The sequence below is a fragment of the Lissotriton helveticus genome, chromosome 1_1, assembly GCF_964261635.1.
Source record: "Lissotriton helveticus chromosome 1_1, aLisHel1.1, whole genome shotgun sequence".
Taxonomy (NCBI): domain Eukaryota; kingdom Metazoa; phylum Chordata; class Amphibia; order Caudata; family Salamandridae; genus Lissotriton; species Lissotriton helveticus.
The window spans coordinates 199,797,919-199,819,864 of record NC_136057.1 but is presented as its reverse complement, the minus strand read 5'-3'; the positions used below and the strand labels follow the sequence as shown (position 1 = coordinate 199,819,864).

The 21,946-nt window shown below is 45.5% G+C and overlaps 1 protein-coding gene and 1 long non-coding RNA gene across 6 annotated transcripts in view; one reads left to right on the top strand and one right to left on the bottom strand.

Annotated features, from left to right (window-relative positions):
* Positions 1 to 21,946, bottom strand: part of DMAP1 (DNA methyltransferase 1 associated protein 1) — a 588,998-nt gene that overhangs the window by 311,939 nt on the left and 255,113 nt on the right. For all 5 annotated transcript variants that reach the window (XM_078663550.1, XM_078663471.1, XM_078663703.1 and 2 more), the window contains exon 9: positions 12,200 to 12,271. In XM_078663550.1, the coding sequence (XP_078519676.1) occupies positions 12,200 to 12,271 (72 nt within the window). The remainder of the gene's footprint in view (positions 1 to 12,199; positions 12,272 to 21,946) is intronic.
* Positions 1 to 21,946, top strand: part of LOC144784870 (uncharacterized) — an 80,665-nt gene that overhangs the window by 48,323 nt on the left and 10,396 nt on the right. The window lies entirely within an intron of this gene.

The following is a 21,946-nucleotide window of genomic DNA, read 5'->3' as shown; positions in this document are numbered from 1 at the left end:
CTGTTTGTTTAGGTAGAACATAGTGGTGGTGTTGTCCCTCTGAATCAAGACTGTCCTTTTTTAATGTGTTTTTGGAATGCTTTCAATGCCAGGAATACGCTTTTCTTTTCCAAGTAATTGATGTGTTTTATGGAATCTTGGTCGTTCCATTGACCTGGTACTTTCAGTTGTTTGAAGTGCGCTCTGTATCAGTTGAAGAATGCGTCTGTAGTTCTTGTCACAGAAGGAATTAAGTTCTTAAAAGGTGAGACCTGTGTTATGTTGTTGGATGCCTACCACTGTATCTCTGCTTATAGCTTGTGCCTAACAACCACTAGATCCTCCCAACTCCCTGTGGCTTGAGACCAGCTGTTGGTAAGTCATTCCTGGAAGGGGCGCATATGTGAGGGATGAGCGGGATGCATGACGCCATCATGTCCATAAGTTTCATGACTCATCACTGTCAGATATTGACCGTTCCGATAGAGGAAGGTTTCTTGTTTGATAGCGTGTATCCTTTTCAGCGTCACATAAGCCCACACGTTCTTTGAGTCTATCCTTGCACCTAGGAATGTTTTCTCTTTCTGGCTTTGTGGAGGATTTCTTGCGATTTATTGAGAATCCTAGTCTTTGTAGCGTGTGGATTTCTGTTTGTATATGACTGAGACATTTTTGTTTTGTGCTTGCCTTTACGAGCTAGTCGTCCAGGTAGGAGTAGACATGCATTCCATCCTTTTGCATTTGTGTCGCGACTGTGGCTAGGCACTTGTTAAAGACCTGTGGTGCTGATTTTATTCCGAAAGGCAGTACTCTGAACTGGTAGTGTGTTCCCTTGAGTAGAAACCTGAGATATTTTTGGTGGTTCTTTTTCATAGGTATGGGTAAATAGACGTGCTTGAGGTATATTTTTGCTTTTTGAATTTGTGGGATTATCTCTTGGTGAGTAGTCATTTTGAAATGTTGTGTTAAAATGAATTTGTTTATTAACCTTTGGTCCAGGATTGGTCTTAGTGAGAAGTCTCGTTTGGGAACCAGGAAATACGGTGAGTAGTTTTCTATGAAAAAACTTATCTTGGTACCAATTCTACTGCTTGTTTTTGGAGAAGGTCTTTGATTTCTGCATTTAGCTGTATGAGTTCTGATTTGAAGAACTTCCTTATTTTAGGTAGATTTGCAGGAGGTATTTCCGTTAGTTCTATGCAATACCCGTATTTTACCAAATGTAATATCCGATTGTCAGTGGTGATTTTTCACCACTGTTGTAGGTATTGTGATATTCTGCCGCTCACTGGTCTTTGTCTGTCCAAGAGTCAATTGGATAGAACAAAAATTTCCTTTCTGTGCTATTATACTTTTAGTTGGTGACCAAATGGCCTACACCATAGAACATAATCAGTTACGAAATCACATTATAGCACAATCCATTCAATGTTACACCACACAAATGTTCACTATCCAGTTCTCAAATTTTATTTTGATTAAAACATTTTCATTATATTTAAAACCACAATTTTATATAGCATTCATGTTACTTTGTGATCAGGATCCTGTGCTCTGGTACATATATACACACTGTTCTAACAATCCCGATTTACGGTTTATTAAATCAGAGTCACTGGTCCTCCTGTCGTTAAACAAGATTTATGCTCAGGTCACGATATAATACATAAACCAAACATTCAATTATTAAAATAAAATTAAATATAAAACAGTCCTTTGTCGACTCGTTTCGGTGCTGTTTGTAGTATTATGACACCTTCCTCAGGACAGACGAATTTTTTATAAAAACAGGTTTGATCTTCTTTTTAGATTAGTTGTATGTCGGTCCTTCTTTATCTTTAAGGGCAAGCGAAGATTCATATTTGATCAGGAATCTTGTTGGATGTACGTATAGTGCCTCGTCTGTGAAAGGCCTGTTGATGATGGGGGTTTGAACCTCCTGCTTAAAATCTGAAATTCTAAGCCAGGCATGCCTTCGTAGGGTGTTTTCGAAAAGGGACGGTGCACAAAGAAGCAAAATTCTGAGAACTTCCAACATCTCCAGTTATTAAGTTCTTTATTATTCCAATCTTTTTCTTTTTTTTTAATAAGCCTCTGCCAACACGTTTTGTTCCAATGGAACTTCGTCAGGGCTTCACACAACCTTTATATAGATAAACAATGAAGGTTGCATCTATTTCATCAGAGAGAACCAGCGGTGCCCCGAGTTCTGGCACACGAGCCTTCACACAGTCTTTATATAAATCCACAAGGAAGGTTGCATCTGTTACATCAATACATCTCAGATGTGCCCCAAGTTCTGGCACATATATCTCCTGTAATCACCTATGGACTGTTAAGATCAAATTCAAAAAGGATGAGCCAAAAATGGCCCGAAATGTTCGATTCGACCCATTGGTCCCAACAATTCTCCGAGGGTAATGATAAACCCTCAAGGATATAATAACCATGAAAGTCCAATGGTATAGAGCCACGTCTTCATCCAGAGCATTTCATAATGTCAAAAAGTATGTGCATCAGAGCGGCCCATCAGTCATGTGGCCATTTGACCTTGATGCGAACTCGCGACCAGTCGTATCAGCCTTCTTAGGGTGGTGTCTGTGCACATTTGTTTGCTGGCAGTGTCTGCTGCATCTAGTGCAGATTTAAGGAATGTGTTTTCAATGTTTTTGCCTTCCTGCACAATAGAGTTAGCTCTTTTCTTGTCCTCCTTGGGGAACATGTTGAGGAGTTCCTCAATGTCATCCCATTGTTGGAGTCTGTGCCTGTTCAGCAGGGCATTAGAGTTTGCAATGTGCCACTGCGTCTCTTTTTCCATCTTCCTGCCCACCATATCCATTTGTTTGCTTTCTTTCTCTGGGGGAGATCCACTGTTGGAGAGGGCATTTGCTCTTCTCCTGGCCGTGGTGACGATGATGGAGTCAGGCACAGTGTTCCCTTGAATATACTTAGGGTCCTTGGAGGAGGCTTTGTACTTCTTCTTGACTCTTGGCGTTACCCCTTTGCTTGAAGCTGGTTCCTTAAAGGCTTCTTTGCCTTGGTCTAGAATGCTTGGCAGCATTGGCAGGTATTGTGTCCCCTTGTTGGCTGGGGCTAATGTTTCTAAAAGAAAACACGCGTCTTCCTTCTCCTCATCGAGGGGGACTCCGAAAGTGTCTGCTGCCCTTTTAAGTAGGCCGTTGTAGAAGGCTATATCATCTGCTTGTGAGGCCTTCGAAAGATAGCAGCAGATCTCCTCTTCTGCACTTTCGGTGTCAAGGTCATTTCTTGTGTTCTTGACATTTTCAGCTGCTTCCTCCTCTTCAGGAGCGTTTATGTACTCCTCGAGTTCTTCCTCGTGAGGTTCGGGGGATTGGAAAATCTCCTCTTCTTCCCCTTTGGCGTCTTTTGCCCTTTCGGCGTCAAAATTATCCGCTTCGGTGGCTGGGGCTTTTGAAATTCATCAGTCTTTTTGAAGAGCGCCAAACTCCTTCTTCTCCTGGAGGAGCGTCGCCATTTCAGCTTCAAGTAATTTTCTCTTTTTCTAGGCTTCGAGGGCTCTCTGGGAACTGGAGACCGGAGAATTTCTTGTCTTGTTTGCAGTTGCCTCTGGTTTCTACGGCATCGCACTACCCTTCGGGGGTTCGTATTTGACCCTTGTCTTCGGCGTCTTATGCGTTTTCTCCTCGACTGTGTCCATTGTTAGGATTCCGTGGGGTTCTTTGGACCTCGGCTGGCCTTTGATCGCCTTTTTCTTTGGCCTCGGGGATGCCTTAGGCTGAGCCGTGCTCTTGTGACCCTTCGGTTGCAACGGATGTGTATGGTGTCTTACCTTATCCGTCTTCTTCCCTGAATAGCCCGACTTCTTGTGGGCGTGTGTTTTTTTGGGAGTCTCCTTCCAGAATTTCGACGTCCAATCCTTTGTGAGTCGATTCTGCTGGACCTCCCTGGTCCTCTTCATCACTGGAAAGGCCTAGGACCTTCAGGAACATTTTCTTTTGAGTCTGTGACATCGTTGCGTAGTGGGCCTCTCTCTGCTATCAGTGTGTCCTGAGTGTTTTTGGCTGGAACACCATGCAGGCCTCACAGTCCCTGTCCTTATAGTCTTTGGGCAGGCAGAGGTTGCACACATCGTGTGGGTTGCGTTGTGCAAACTTGTGGTGGCACTCGGGACAGATTTAAACGGGGGTATTTTCCATGTCCCCTACCTCACCATTTGTCGACCCTTGCTGTCTTTGATGTCGATCTCGGAGTTCTGTTCTTCTCTCAGGTTGCGGTGTCGCTAGACGGTGGAGTCCACTCGAATTTTCAACTTTTTTTCTTCTTTTCGGGTTTTTTCCAGAAAGATTTTCGGAGCGTCCAGTCTTGCTTCCAGACCCAACGGCGGAAAAAAGAATTTGAAGATGGCTACCACGCACAACGACCTCCAGGGCGCAGTCTGACATCACACAGGGAACGTACCTGGCACCAAATGATGGTTGACAAAGCCCAAAACATGAAAAATAAACATTTTTTGTAAACAAACAAAGACTATTTCAGACCCAACAACTATATGGTGGAATAATGCACAGCACGTGAATCCAGAAAAGGATTCACGCTGCAAAACAACTGTCAATTCTAGTGTGTAAAACTAGACCACTCAACAGAAGAGAGAAGAAGGTGGGCACTGTGGATTCTACAATTAGGCAGAGTATCCACCAAAAATAGCATTACTGAAGGTTAATGTATTCTTTCAAAGGATAATTCTAATCACAGATTCCTCACCTTTAGAAGAGTTACCAAAGCAGTGGAAGGTCTTTGGAGTGGAGTCAGAATAAAATGGCCTGCAGGACTGAATGGACAAAAATGTCCTTCCCTTCAGAACCGGCGGTCAAGACAGTAGGGCTTCATTAAGGTGTGCATTGATGCCCATGTCTCAGTTAGACAGATGATGAAAAAGATGCTGTGGCTCCTAAAGGATATTATCCCTAGGTATTGTTGGTTATTAACTCTTCCTAAGTAGAGACCAATCTTTTTGTGTTTTTCTTTAGAGCTCTGGGAGGACGCGCGCTAGTTTATCTCCCCCTCTACTCTTGTGGTTATAGGTAGTTAGACAGATGTCAAGAACATCTGAATACCAACACACTAGTGCCATCCTTTGCCCTGGTGAAGCCACAGAAAGCTGATCATACACCTGATAGTCTTTGATGCGATTTCACCCGATAGTCTTTGGTGCGATTGATCTAAATGCTAAAAGTTCATTTCGGAGTTCAAATAATGGACTATCTCCTCCGAGAGGTGAGGCGGAGCAAAGAACACAGAAGGGTGATGGATTGTCCAACATGAACAGGAGTCATAAATTTAGTCAGAAATGCTACCCTGGTCATTAACACCTGTTGGTCTGGAAAAAAGGTGGTGTAGAGTGAATGATGCACTGAGAGGCTGAAGTTCACTCACAAAACAAGCTAAAGTGAAGAGGACAGTCATGAGTCTCAGAACACTCCACATAGCATGAGTAACGGGAGGAGCAGCTTAAAATCCCACAGTGGCATTACTAACAGTTTGGACTGGAATATGCATGTCAAACCATTAATAAACTGCATCACAACAGGTGATTTAAACAAGGACAGATGACATCCACAACCTCAGGTGGTAGATCAAACTCAGTCAACTGCCTCCTCTCAATCTCCATATGTAGAGGTGCAGATTGGGACGATTTGGGTGCAGAATCCTGGCCTCGTGTTGCAACAGACTATTCACCAACAGCAGTTCCCTGATCGAAGGACAGATGCTCATTCCAAGAAGTTCCCGGTACCACACTCTCATGGCCCCAGAGTTACTATGATGACTTTGGGCCGGTCGTTCCTGACCTTCAGAACTCGGAGTGGGACAGTCCGGGGCGGAAAGGTGTGCAGCAGTTCCATGCTCCCCTCTAGCCTGATACATCTCCTAGTGATAGCGTTCTTGAGAAATGCAACATGCAGAAGTTTTGCTACTGGCATTCTTGACATTGGCAAAAAGATCCTGCCAGGGCTCCCCACTGTTGAAAGATGCCCTGCTCCACCTGTGCAACCGCCATTAGTGATCTGCCAGGCATCACCAACTGAGCTTGTCAACCCTGGCATTTAAAGATCCCATCAGGGGGTTCACAATTAGGGAGATTCCTTGACACTCAAGCCAACTCCAGAGGTGGCGTGCCTCTAGTTACAGGACCCCATTCTGATTGCTTCTTACAGTACCAAATGCCACTGGTGTTGTATATAAACTTGCACTAGGTTTCCCTGTATGGATGGCAGTAAGGCCTTCAGTGCCCGGCGAAATGACCCCCAACTCCAACAGATTAAAACAGAGCAGGGTTTCCACCAGAGACAGAATCCTCTAATTGCCATCTCTGCAAAGGACACCCACCCCCGACCTACGGTAGCAGTGACACATCGGAAACCATCATTGGCTCTGGGTGGCGAAGGGGAGGGGTCTGCGGTTGGTTAGGCTGCAGTCCCGCAGTCTCCAAAACCTGAAAGACATCCAAAACGTTCCCTGCTGTTGGGCCCACTGAGACATCAGATCCCACTGCATAGCCCGCTTATGCCACCAGAAGGGTTGAAACTGATGAGAGAACTGTCTGGTAGAGGTGCAAAGGCCCAAGGAATGCGTGGTGGCCCTACTTCCTTAAATCGTTCATGGGCAGAGACAGCCTTTTTACCAAATAGATGAAACCCATCAAAAGGCATATCCATGAGGGATGGGAACATGGCCCCAGAAAAGTCTACAAATCGAATTTGTCCAGGACAACGGAGCACCACACTAGTGCAGACTTTTTGCCCGAGTGATAGGTAGTGCTCAGGCCTGCCTGTATGTATTTGGCTTCATACGGGCTGTCTACAATGGTTTGGGCCAAGGAGGCCCTGAACTCTCCCAGGACGGTCAACAAGATCTCGCTGGCCAAATTTAATAGCTTAATAATTAGACTGCACTGGCTAACCTCTGTATCACCTGGCCAAAGAAAACATTCACTTCATGAATTACTCAATCATTTTCGATTCCCTGTCTATAGGAGTCTTGGGGAATGCGTTTAGATTCACTTTGCTAGTGGAAGCCTGGAACGCCAAACTCTCAGGAGTAGGATGCTGCAAAAGAACATGTGGGCTATAAGGCACCGGCCCGTAGTGTCTGGCGACCTGTCTGTTTAAAGGGAGTCAGAGCAAAGCTTAGCCCAAGTGACTTTAACAACACCAGTAGCGCTCAGATGAGGATGGACATTTGTCCTGACTTAAACAGAAGGCAACTGTAGGTCCAGGACCTCAGCTGCTTGTCTAATCCCTACGGAAAATGAAGCACTTTCCAAATGGGTCCAAAGGGCGAAATCAACTGTATGTCAAGCTTACTGGACTCCTGTAAGTCTATATATAGAATATGGTCTCAATGTGAGGGACGATCATCCCCATAATCACCATTTCCCTTATCGGGTAGAGGTAAACTCTGATGGATGGCTCTGTGGCAAAGGGAATATTTTGTTAGGATCAGATCGTACAGGAGCCAGGAGGACTGGAGTTGAATCAAAGCAGGACCATGGTGAGGGTCCAGGTGAATGCGGCTCAAGGTTGGCTGGAGTTCGAAGTCTATGAAGAAGGGACCAGTGCAGGTCTTAGAGCCGGAATGAAAGTCGACTACAGAGTTGATGTGGAATATGAAATGGGTTCCAGGTGCTCAAGTTATGCTATGTTATATTTAATTTATACAGCGCGCAGCTACTCGAAAGTGTCCCAGCGCTAACAAAAGGAAAGGACCAAAATGAGTACAAAACAGCAACTAGAAAAGCAACGTTTTCTTTTTTTTTCTTAAATAAGCAATGGGTCCTGGATACACCTGAAAACCAAGGGCAACGAGTTCCAAGCCAAACGGGCTTTTCGCACAAACGAGACACCACCCAGTCTTTGGCGGTTGAACCTAGGGGTCTGAAATGGCCGCTGGGCGGATGAGCGCAGCTGTCTTTCTGATGTGTAAAAAGTAAACCTCCTCTGCAGGTAGATGAGGCCAAGCCCATGAAGGGCCTTATGAGCGATGGTCAGCATCTTAAACTTCAGCCACGAGTCGACTGGAAGCCAGTGCAGGGAACGCAAATGGAGGTGCACACTGTGCCTGGATGTCAATCCAAGAGGCAGTCTTGAACAACCTGCAATTTCTTAATGAGGTAGCCCGGGCTGCCCACCAGTAGCGCATTGCCATAGTCCAAATGGGACAGGATGAGAGCCCGGACCACAGTTTCTCTGGCATTGCCTGGCAAAAAGGGAAGAAACTTCCTCAGGATTTTCAAGGTGCCAAAGCATGTGCCTGCCAGCTTCTTGATTTGTGTAGAGAAGTTCAGATTGTCGTCGAACCAGATGCCCAGATGTTTTGCGGCACTTTTGTCTGCCATAGAACAGGGAAACCCAGGGGGCAAAGCCTTTCTTTAAAATCCAAAGCGAGCAAGCCATAAAGGAGAACTTCCGATTTCCCTTCATTACATTTCAGCTGAGCATTAGCCAGCCACTGGAAAACTGAAGATAAACAATGTTGGGTCGCCACAAACGAGTCCTCCTCCCTGCTCCATGAAAACAGGAGCTGGGTGTCGTCAGCGTGGGCCATCACTTTAGCCTCTAGTGACTCCGCAAGATAGACCAGCGGAGTCAGATAGATGGCTAAGTGATGACCCCTGCGGCACCCCGGTGGTTACCTGCATCGGCTCTGTGGAACAGGGAGGGAGCCATACCCGCTGTGTCTGGTCTTCCAAGAAGGACCTGGTCCACCGCAGGGCTGAACCGGAGATGCCTATCTCTGACAAGCGATCGAGGAGCAAAGAGTGGGGCACAGTATCGAATGCCGCCGAGAGATCCAGCATAACCAATGCGGCTCTTCCGCCGGCATCCAAACACTCCCGGATAGCCTCCGACACCTCGAGCAGAGCAGACTCTGTGCTATAAGAAGCACCGAAGACAGACTGTGCCAGGTGGAGCAAGCCAGATGTCTCAACATAGTTAGTAAGTTGGGAGGAAACGACTTTATCGAAACCTTAGCCAAACTAGGTAAGAGCGAAATAGGGCGGTAGTTCTCAGGGAGCAAAGGATCGAGAGACGGCTTTTTAAGGAGAGGCAGAATAAGAGCCTGCTTCCATAACTTTGGAAAATGCGCCTCTCGGATGACTGGTTAACCATTAAATTCACTTCAACAATGATAGTGTCAGCCACATCCAACGGAAGCCTAGCAGCACATGGGTCATTAGGTGAACCTGACTTAAGTGCCATCAAGATCCTGAGGGAGCTGGACATATCCACCTCATTGAACCAGAGAAACGTGGGGGCGGAGCCAGCCTTCGGCTGACCCGCAGCCCACCAAAAGGCTTCCTAGACGGAGCAGAAAAAGTCTCTTAGATACGAATGATTTAATCCTTTAAGAATTTAGCCAAAGTATTGCACCAGGTCTCCGACGCTGGAGCCCCGATCACCTGGGCGCTAGGTCAGGGCTTGAAAATTCTTTCTGGCGAGTAGGAAAACAAACCAACTTTTGTCCTCGGTCTGTGAAAACGGGGCAACTGTGACGAGATAACAAAATTTAAAGGCATTTTTATTGCTCACAAAGTTAATGAGCAATAAAGCTGCCTTTAAATCTTATCTTGCCACATTTGCTCCGCTTTCACAGACGGAGGTCAAGTAGGTTGCAGTTAGGTCGAGGACATTTTTTAAGGTACTAGTCCTGCAGGACTAGTACCATTTTTCTGATTTTTCGAGCCCTGTAGGTGCCAGGAAATTCTGTACAATAGCAAGATTTATTTTGCATTGGTATTAGCCCGATCGATGCGAGCCGAGTAGTACTGGTCTTTGGCCAATCCAATAGCCGTGTAATAAAATTTTTGTTTGGTTTGTAAAGCATATTTATCCAAGAGACCATAGCCCTCAAAACGCCATGCTCTCTCCAACACTTTACACGCATGTTTCAGGGACTTAAGCTCAGACGTGAACCAGGACTTGGAGGGGGAATCTCTCCTTAACCTGGGCTGACACGGAGCCAAAATAGTGGAGACCGAGTTAGAGATCCAGGCAGCGAACTAAGTCAAAAACTTCCTCCAGGTCCCCTAAAAAGGAGGGCCGTGAGGCCGAACAAAGAACTACTAAGCTGCACAGGGTCCAGTTTCCTCGAAGACGGGTTACGATGGCAATTAACTGGACGTGAACGGTGCTTAATATCCCATGAAAAAATAATGGCAAGTGATCTGATCAGGTGACCGGTCTCGGCCTCTCCACCATTAGAGGGAAATTAGAGCAAATAGTATCCAAGGTGTGACCTCCTTGGTCGGTAGGATACTTAACCCATTGGGAAAGATTGGCCAGGTGTAAAGAGTCAAGAAAGGCGACAGAGTCAGTAGACTCAGTCTGATCAAGATGCAGAGTGGCACAGAGGGCGCATCTGCCAGCAGTAACCCGAATGGAGACAAGTGCTGATCTGATCATTGGAGCTCGAAGGCGCAACTAAGCTAGAAGAATGATAAAAATATGCACCATGGTCTCTTTACCATCCTCGACTTGCTGTAACATCACCAACGGTCCAAGAAATTCAGGGAATATTGGGACCAGTGGCAGAATAGTCTCTACGACTGGGGGCAATATCTGCTGGCACTCTTGACTTCGCTTTAGACAGAGACAAGCAGGACGAGGTAGAGTCCCGCTTCAACTTGTTATGCTTCTTCTTAAACTTCAGTTCCGCTTACCGGATTACCTCGACAGCAAAGTAGAAATGTCTCAGGAACAATCTGCACACTTGACTTGTAAAAGGAATTAAGCAAGGTCTGTGACTCCTGTCAATGTTCGGGATGTACAACTTTGCTTCACAATCCCGGAGCGCCTTCAGGTAGATGAGGGTACTTTGTTTGCACAATTTACAGTTGTATGCCAAGCCCAAAACCACACCTCAGTTGAGTTGGTCACCAAAATCAAATTAATGGCGCTCAAAAGGCAGCAGTTACATTTCATTTTGCCATAATTCTTAAATTTGACAGCGGTCACAATAATAATATTGTGACCGCTGTCAAATTTAAGAATTTAAGAAAATGTATCTCACAGTGTCAATTCATCTTTAAGACTGATAGATGACAATAGTCGAGGTTAAGTTGGAGATGATGTTGGGCGATATAAAAACGAGAGAAGGGGGTAGGAGCAAGTGTTTGTCTCTCTTGAAGCATCCTTTCCCAACAGAAAAATTAGAATGTTACCTATCCAAGGGCTGTCTCGATGGGAGGCCCTCTAAGACAGCAAGCGTTAAGACAAGATGACAGGTTAGGCATCCTCTAAAGTACAAGTTCTCTCTTGAAACAAACTGGTGCTTTTAGAGCACTCATTATTTTACATTAAAAAAAAGAATCGAAACATTTGTATAACATAGAAAATCATTACCTCCAATCTACTTCAATTACACTTAAATATGTAGCATTTCTTATCATCAGCTGCAGACGAATGCCAAAATGTGAGTTATGAAGTCGCTGTGCCATACGACTGATGCCATATTTCACTGCGTAGGCTCAACAAGGCCAAAACTGGGCTGGAGTTACATAACTTTATCATAAGAGTGGGGGTGCTTGGTATTTAAGAAACTGGCCTACATTCGTGGGTATAAGGCCAATTCACATTTAGATAGTCGATTTGTATAATGGTACAGATCATCTATACAGATTATCTAAAGGAAATGCAATATTGTGTACAGTATAATGACAAGTTATGATTAATTGTAGTTCTTTCTATCACTTGTATACCGTCTAAGAAGATCGAAGCCCTTGCCTTCATAATCAACTGGGGCTACTACCAGCAACAGTGCTTTGATGCCTAAATACACCTATAGTCAGGGGAAATATGATAAATTAGCTGACAGCAAAACCTTTGAGTAACCGATTATTCACTTAAGATGGAAACTAATATTTGTTTTAAACTGTAGATGACAATCAATGAGTATCAGATGATAGTGCCACAACTGCAGTGGGCTAGGTAATTTCTTAGAAAATATTAGTAACTTGTGTCTCTTTGCAGGCCTCTTCACTGCTCATCACAACCTGCCATTAGAAACGCAAACATGAACACAAAAATCACACAGCTGTCTCGCTTTTTTCCCAAACAACTACAGAAAACTAAATACAATAAGCATTACTCCTGATAAAGGGACTTACCCTCTGCAATGATTGATGTGATGTATGTAACCATTTTAAATGCCAATAAATGTTTTTTTTTTAAAAGGGACTTACCCTCTGACTGCGAAGTGTGACACCAGCAGATTTGAAGTCTGGGAACTTAATGCCTGCAGTCTCGGGAAGGGACTGAAAGAAAATGGAATGGAGATAGATAAAGGGGATACATAAGCAAGCAACTGCAACTGCAACTGAGATCCAAAAACAACCTGTGCGAATGACTAAAACCCATGGAACAGGAAAAATGCACACATTCTGACTCAAGGCCCTACAGAGACTGTTCCTTTCAAGCCTAATGAAGAGACAACTCTATATGCTCAACAGTAAATGAAAGAAATATTAAATTTGGGAGTCAAATGATTAGACATTTTTAAAAAGTAAGTAACATTTTTATATGTATTCCAGAAAATGTCACTAAACACAGAAAATGATTTAATTTTGAAACCAAAACTTTCCACAGTTTTCTTTTAATTAACATTTTTATCTTGGTTGGATGTAGTGCCATATTTCAATAAAACAGACTTTATAGCAAGGGCTGGGGAGTTTAACTATACTGTCTACCCCATTTCATCAAAACGGGTGTGAGGCCTTTTGGACAACAGGGCAAATGACAAGGGTCACTTCAAACACTGTGCATATGGTTCAGCATTAAATGTTCTATTGGTAAAATATAATCTAAAAATAGTAGACCCCTGCATGCCAAATTACCACCTACAGCCCCAACCTTTATAGGGAGAGGTTGCAATAGTAGCAGACCACCTTCTCACTACAGATGGTGACAGAATAACTCCAATTAAGGATTAGTTTACTTCTAGTCCCAGATTCAGGCAAAATTGACACTATAACCCGTGCAGGTATAGATGGCATTAAAATGAAATGAGCTGTTATCTATCTCTCTGTGTAAAAAAATAAAAATGGATCTGGTGGCCAGGAACATGGACTCTTATGCCAGGGCTGGCCTTCGAATGCAATTCTGACGAGACAACGGAGGCCCATATATCATATCAAACTTGAGAAGTCAAATACTGAGCATAAGGTCTAAGGTCAAAAGGAGGGGAAGCAAAGGCTGGTTTAACATCACAGGCGTGAAAGGAACTCATAAATCTATTAGTTTTGAGGCCTAGGCTGTCTGGGAAGAAAGACTCGGTACAACAAGGCAATAAATAACAGAAAAAAAGAGTTGCATATTATTTGGGACTCGCGTTTTTTCTGTAAGAGGGACGACCCGACCTGTAATCCTCTAATGACCCTGCACAAGGGGTGGATAATTTAGGAACAGTTTTCTCACACAAAAGAGGCAGAAGAAGGGATTGGAAATGCTGGGTCCATCATGTCAACCACCGTGGTTTTTACTTTGGACGAGGTGGTAAGGGCAATAATAAAAGCCCAAAGGGGAAGCTCACGGGTTCAGACAGGTTAACAAGAGACTCTTATAAGTCTGAAGTAAATCTTTGAGCCACCCTGGTGACCAAGGTACTAAACGCAGCAGGAGCAGGCAACATACCCCCATCTATGGCCAATTCACTAATAATCCCCATATTTAAGAAGGGATCAAGGAAAGACCCAACATTTTATCGTCCAATTTCAGTGCTTGACACCTCAGCCAAATTATTGGGTGGAGGGGAGGGGTCATGTTAGAGTGATTGAAAAATAAGGCTTTGGAAAATGGGATTATAACAAGTGCCCAATATGGATTTAGGAAAGGCCTAGGGATGGTTGAGCAATCACGTAATCTAAACCCTTTGATAGGAAATACACCTAGGCGAAAGAGGGCTAGCTGCACATGTGGCCAATAGATCTAAGTTGCGCATCTGATTTAGTCAACCACCAACAACTGTGGTAATGTATTGGCCTATTAGGGGCCCCAAAGCGATAATTACGCTGCTAGCTCACCTGTCTAAAATATCTAACTGCCAAAGTTGGGTTTGAGTTCAACGGAGAACTCACACCATCTTTTAATATACGGTGAAAAGTTTGGCTAGGGAGTAGTCTGGCACCCTTCCTCTTCTCCCTACATAATAATGTACTAGATGATAAACTCAGGTCAACATATGCTTATACTCCCAGAGTCTGCAAGTAACAAATACCTACACTGAGATTGTGACGTTCACCCCAAAAGGCCTGTAATTGAGTATTAAGATCACTTAAGCGGGGGCACAAACAAACAAGCCAAGTGAGGTTCACAATATCGAGGGGACCATTCATACATAGGAGACAAGAGGCAAATCAGACTGTATGTTCAATTAACTCCTAAGCTCCGGTGCAGATATCACTAAGACTCTGTTACAGAGACTGACCATTACTCAAGCCATACGATCTTCCACAGGTAGTTAGAAGTACTAAATGGGAAACATAAAGCAAGTCGTTACAACGGCTTGCGCTGGATGGTGCTCTAGGACAAGGAATAGTATAATTTACTATCCAACACCTTCCTTACTGTACGTAGACTGGAGTTGGAATAGTAAATTATACTACTCCTAACTCCAGCGCTGTGAGAAAGTGAGTTTCTGTTTCAGTACCCCCCCACTTTTTGCCTGATACCGGATGCATTTTTCTTTGGTGTGCCCTGGGTCCCTGCCAATCAGGTACCCAGGGCCTGTGTTCCTTCCCTAAAAACTATCCTGAAGCTTAAACCCAACTGGCATTTCTGGCCACATGCCAGCCCCTAGTAAATGGTACCCTAGGTATCCAGGGCATTGTGACCAGAGAAGACCCCTAAGGGCTGCAGCACTTATTGTGCCACCCTTAGGGGCCATGTACCCTGGCACACACACACTGCCTTTGCAGGCTGAGTGTCCTGGTGCAGAACTAAAAGAGTAGACATGGCACACATCCCTGTGTGCCATGCCCACAAACCCACTGCCCTGGCATACATCAGCCACCCCTCTAGCTGGGTGCCCTATGCCAGTGGTGTGGGCACAGGTGCATGAGCCCGGTGGCCCTACAGTACCCAGGGCCATTCCTGGGCACTGTAAGTGCAGTGATGCCATTAAGAGTATATGGTGCTGGGAGGTTGTCATTACGAACTCCACAGCACCATAATGGCTACACTGAAGGTTTACAAGTTTCATATCAAACATCTCAGCACATTAAACCCACACTGATGCCAGAGTGGAATTTAAAGTAAAATGCACCACAGAGGGCATCTTAGAGATGCCCCCTAATACCTAACCTACAATCCACGTCTTGTCTGAGAGGCTGCCACACAGCAGACATGTTGCTGGACCCCTGGGTGGAGAGCTCCCGCTCTCCTGGGCCTGCAACAATGCACATCCTGGGACCAGTTCCGACCACCACTCTGGCGGGAAACCCTACGTCAGACGGGGGGGTGTGCCAGCCTCTGCCAACTCCACCCCTCAGGTGGGAGAGGCGAGGTGATGCACAACCCCGGGCTCCGGCCATCTTGAAGATGAGGAGCCCTGCCCAATCACAGCTAGGCTTCTGCCCCCCCCCCCCCCTCCACCCACAGGAGAGGAGCAGGTTAGGGGGTTACCCACCCCAGGACAGGGACCCATTGGTCCCTGCCCTTGCCCTACCTGTAACGCCCCTAAATTTACTTTTATGGGGCACCCTGAACCTATTTCCACAGATCCAGATTCCGAAACAAGAAAGAAGAACAAGAAGACCTGCCGTGCAGCTGCTAAAAAAGAGGAAGACACCAACTGATTTGGCCCCAGCCCTACCGGCCTATCGACCCTCGAACCTGCTCCTGCTCCTGCTAAACCCTGGCGTCTTCAGTGGTCAGCAACCTCAAAAACCCCGAAGGATCTGACTGCCTTGTAACTCTGACTACCTGGGTCTCCCACGAGCAGTGGTACTGCTCAAAGCAAGTAACAAGCCATGGCATCAGCCCGGAACCGCCATCCCTGCACACACTGCACCCGCCAAGCCTGGCCTGTGCTGGAGTGTATAAAGACCCTGAGGACGCCCCCCCCCCCCCGGCGATTCTGACTTGGAATCCAGTGTCCAAGGACCCTCCTCGATGACCCCGACGACGCCTGCAGCATCAGGACAAAGGACCCCGACCAGCGGGAGGTAAGATTTCCGACCTCAAAAGACACCCCTACACCCGGCGATACACGGCCCCCTGTGCCCAACTCCTGGGTGCCTACCTATCCTCCAAGATCCCAACTTATCTCGCGAAGTGTTGGTCGCTCCAGAAGGTCCTCCGTCCCAGAGCCTACAGCCTTTGTTCCCTTTTCAAGATCGTCACTGAATAACATTAAGCGCCGTCGGCTCAAAAGCACCCTGCACCCAGCCGCCCGAGTGCCCCTGGCAGTGCAACCTGTACCCTATCCTCCTTCCCAATTTGCCCTGAGCATGTAAACCAGGAGCCCAGCTTCCACCGCCACGTGGCCTGCTAGCCAGCAGCCACCAACGGAAGGTCCCCTGCCTCTCATTGGATAACATTGGGCCTAACTACCTCTGCACCTGGCCGCCCCTGTGCCGATGCGGGTGTACCAAGTGTACCTACCTGACCCTGGGGGACCCCTGAGTCTAAGACCAGAACCTTAACTTCACCAGTCGAGTACTCACCTGAAAACCGATGACTCACTTTCCTGCCGTAGGATAACATTGACTGGTTTGACTCGAAAAAATCTTCTAAGTGTGAAGTTTTGAAACTTTAAAATATTCATCTAAAATCAGCCAAATAACGAATTTCGAAGTACTCACCTGTGATCATGAGAGAAGCCAGTACTGTACCTTTTAGCCCAGTACTGAACCGCAAGAGTAATCATAACCGTGTTTACTAGTAACCTAAATTTCCTCCATAGGAATCCAATGACTGTTTTTCTGTGAAATTTCTTCTACTTTTGAAAATTACAAATATTCCTTAAAAATCATACCAACTACTAAAACGTAATTACTTACCTGTCTTAGGTAGAGACCCCAGTACTGAACCTAGGAGTCCAGTCCTGGATTACAAAAGTAACGAGAACCTACTTTACCTGTGACAACTTTTAAAATACCTTTATATTCTTTAAAAAACACTGCAATAACCAAACGTTTTTACTAAACTGTTTTCAGCTTAGACCCCAGGACTGAATCTAAGATCCAGTCCTGGAGTTACAAAAGTAATGTATAAAGTAATCAACTGCATTTATGTAGAAAACCCCATTGAGCTCAATGTTACACTGTGCTTAGAATTGTGTTGCCTACTGCAACCACTGTGCCTATGGTGTTTACAAAGTCTATTGACTTTCTGCAAAGTACTTATCTGAGATCACTCATATTGAGAAAAGTATATTTTGATACCTGTTGGTTCTAAAAATAAAACAACTATATATTTTGATATAAAAACAATTGGCCTGGAGTTCAGTCCATGAGTGTGTGAAATCTTTTGCTGACTGAGTGTGTACAACAAATGCTTTACACTGTCCTCTGGTACTGCCCAACTGCTCGACCAAGCTACCATTTTATAGAGTAAGGTCACACCTGACTTTAACATCTGTTATACCTCTGGGGATTGTTGACTCTATACACACTGTACCTTACTTTGGTCCAGTATATATAGAGCCACTTTCTCACAAGCGCCCTCCAACGCAAGTAGTCGTAACGACTTGCGTTGCAAAAACCACGATGTAAAGTACAGCTATGTAAATGTATGCGTTGTAACGTCATACATCCAAAATGTATGTTCCCTCTAGCTTAGCCATTGGGTTTAATTTTTTCCAGTTGATTTTTGTAGATTTTTGGTTACCATTTCCTGGCTTTTTTAGCGATTGCTTTACTATTTTTCCTTTATCTAATATATATAAATTAGTACTTTAAAAAGCTGAAGAATAAGTGTTGCTGAAATAACAGGTGAGCCAGTAATGGTTATTCCAGTAGTGACATTTCAACCGCAGTGGAATAATGAGGAATTCTGAATGCAAGAGGGGAGTCTGAGTGACAGATCTGTCAAACAAATAAAGCACATTTCACGTCTTAAGAAATTCACATCACTCTCTTCAAGCTCATTTATTAGTGGGTAATCCCAAGGAGATGATGTAATGTAATAATGCAGGTATTGCAATAAAATAGCTACAGAGGAGTACATCATTTTCCCCATAATCTTTAATAAAACATTACCAATAGATTAACCTGGAAGAACAATTGTGAAAAGTGCCAGTCTACGGTTAAAACAAAAGCACAATACGACACTCAAAAATGAACGGCTTGGAACTAAACCTGGCTGGGCTGAGCCAACAACCAAAACATTCTCTAGCCCTGGGAAGAAGATATTAACTCCGCTCTAAAATGCTTTAAGCAGCTCTTGCACACTGCCAACATTTACATGTTCCTTCCTTGAAGTAACATTCTCTTACAAGAACAAAAGTGAAAATGTGTGAGAGGAGGTTTAAGCCGATTTGAAGACACCACTCTCTTTAAATAAGCCTAAAAAAGGTTTTCTGCAACCAAAATGGTTTTGCTCTTGCAAGTATTAACAAGCATTTACAATGCAACGGTTTCACCTTTGGAGAAGTTAGAGCTATTGGCATTGTAAATGACAAAATTTGTATTTATGTGTTGGTTTTGAAAACAGATAAATAAATGGCATTGTCATTTACATTGCCAATAGCTTAATCTCTCGCAAATGTGAGAACTATTGCACCCTACGGACGAGATCAGCAGACAGCAATTACTACCACCCACACACACACCGAGAGCCCCCCACACACACCCAGAGCCAGCCACACACACCCAGAGCCAGCCACACACACCCAGAGCCAGCCACACACACCCAGAGCCAGCCACACACACCCAGAGCCAGCCACACACACCCAGAACCCCCCACACACCCAGAGCCCCCCACACACCCAGAGCCCCCCACACACCCAGAGCCCCCCACACACACACAACCAGAGCAGTCACATACACACACCCACTGGAGCAGTCACACACACACACACACACACACACACACACACACACACACACACACACACACACTGGAGCAGTCACATACACACACACACACACACACTCTGGAGCAGTCACATACACACACACACACACACTCTGGAGCAGTCACATACACACACACACACACACACTGGAGCAGTCACATACACACACACACACACACACACCCAGGAGCAGTCACACACACACACTCTGGAGCAGTCACATGCACGCACACACTGGAGCAGTCACACACGCACACACTGGAGCAGTCACACACGCACACACTCGGGATCCCTCATGTGTAGACAGCGGGTGAGATCGTTGGTGTTTTCAAATATAGAAGAACGGGCAAAATGGAAGACTTTACTAAATGTGAATCTTTCCTAGTACTGATAAGATCCGTGAAATGCGTTTCCCTCCACTTATAATTTCCTGCTCATTTCTTCTGCGATACATAATATCCTCAAACAACGGAGCTTTCAAGGAAGCCTTAATTAATTTCATCCCAGAACCAACAATAAGCAACATCTGTCTCTGTCTTAGGCAACGAACATTTGGTATGACCATACTGACGTGGCAAGAAAATTTCTATGTGGCTTGACCCACACGTAATCTTTGGCATGCCGGGATTAATCACAATAAGAAGAAACATGAACTTAATCTGGTGTGACCATCACATCTTCTCTTTACATAACAACTTTGCAACTTGAAAAGCCCCAGCAGAAGTGACACGAAACTATGTCACCTACAGGCACCTTAAGAAATTAAACCTTTCAGCCCTTGAACATATCTCACTGAGACCTCATCTAACAAGCAATTAACACAGATAGCTAATGTCTACAACTAGCCTTCTAATGGCTCCAGCAAATACCTAAGAGGGCGTTCACTGACACAAAACACAGAATAAGAACTCCTAAGATAAATGAAATAATAAAGAAGCAAAATAAAAAAAGGTACAACCTAGCGGGAGGCACACGGACAGCGGGAGGGGGCGGGAACGGGGACACGAACAGCGAGGGGGCGGGAACGGGGACACGAACAGCGGGGGGCGGGAACACACACACACACTCTGGAGCAGTCACATACACACACAACACTCTGGAGCAGTCACATACACACACACACACACTCTGGAGCAGTCACATACACACACACACACACACACACACAGGAGCAGTCACATACACACACACCCTGGAGCAGTCACACACACACACCCTGGAGCAGTCACACACACACCCAGGAGCAGTCACACACACACACACTCTGGAGTAGTCACATGCACGCACACACTGGAGCAGTCACACATGCACACACTCGGGATCCCTCATGTGTAGACAGCGGGTGAGATCGTTGGTGTTTTCAAATATAGAAGAACGGGCAAAATGGAAGACTTTACTAAATGTGAATCTTTCCTAGTACTGATAAGATCCGTGAAATGTGTTTCCCTTCACTTATAATTTCCTGCTCATTTCTTTTGCGATACATAATATCCTCAAACAACGGAGCCTTCAAGGAAGCCTTAATTAATTTCATCCCAGAACCAACAACTCACACTCATGCTGGCACTCACACTCATGCTGGCACTCACACTCATGCTGGCACTCATACAGTCACTCTCACTCTTCTGTCACTCTCGTTCTGATGTCACTCTCGCTCTGATGTCACTCATGCTGTCTGTCACACATACAGCTGTTGTGCGACCCCTCGCTTGCTATGAGCAACTGTATCGAGAATACTATTCTGCTAATGGTGTGTGCCAAGGTCCGCTTCCAGGTCGTGAAGTGAAGTTGTGAAACCAAATTTGGCCTCGATGTGGGTTAGACCTCAGCCTCCGGGACTACGAGTCCCAGAATGCAAAGAAAAATCCTACACTGGAGCAGCGAGTCATACGTGGACTTTGGAAGCCAGGCCAGCAGCTGTAAAGTTAATGGGGTGAGATTTAATGTTACCTTTTCGATGTGGGGGTAAAAGTCCTAGCATTTTGGAATGCGGAATGAAAATGCAATAGCGACAGAAGCGCCCTCAAGAAGTGGGATCTTTTGATGGCAATATGCGCTAGTTCATGTTACTTACCAGAGGCGGATCCAATGATCTGCACGCTTCTGTGAACCGCCCACCCTTCCCCACCCCATGTGTCCACTGAAGGTACCAGTCTGATCGAAGTCTAGACTTTAACTCACACACTATAGCAGTTGTGATGTGACCCGCTAGTGGAACCAAAGCAGCCCGACGATCACACCAGTCCCCAAATGGCCACAACTCCCACTACAACATTCAGGTTTCAACCCATTTCTCTAGCTCGCTCTTCAAACACAAACATCCCAAGCAATAACTATAGCATGCAATTGTTCGAACAGTAAAATACATGCAACATCGGGACAAAAAAAATCTAGCGGGAGGCACACGGACAGCAGGTGGGGGGCGGGCAGGCACACGGACAGCGGGAGGGGGGCGGGAACGGGGACACGAACAGCAGGGGGGGGCAGGAACGGGAAGACGGACAGCGGGAGGGGGGTGCGGGAACACACGGAAAGCACTCACCTGGACCTGGACTTCCTCCGGCGGCGGTCGGCCGCGGAATGACGAAAATAAACCTCGACGAACAGAAAAATAAACCCCGCCCACCGCCGCACTGACGTGTCCAAAGGGGCAGGATGAGTAAAAATGGCCGGAACGCCCCCGAATCTGCTCCGCAATTGACGGACAGATCTCTGTTCCAATGGCTAGCCTCCATTTATGGAGCTAGCCAATGGGAAACAGAGGCGGGACGAACATCCATACTGTTAACAAACGTTTTCACCTGGGCGGAGCACTGCGTGCTACGGCCAGGTCGAAACCTAAAAATGAGAGCAGAAAGAATGGCAGGATGATGTGTGGAACGTCGGTGCAGTCTGCCTTGTCAAAGCTTGTTTA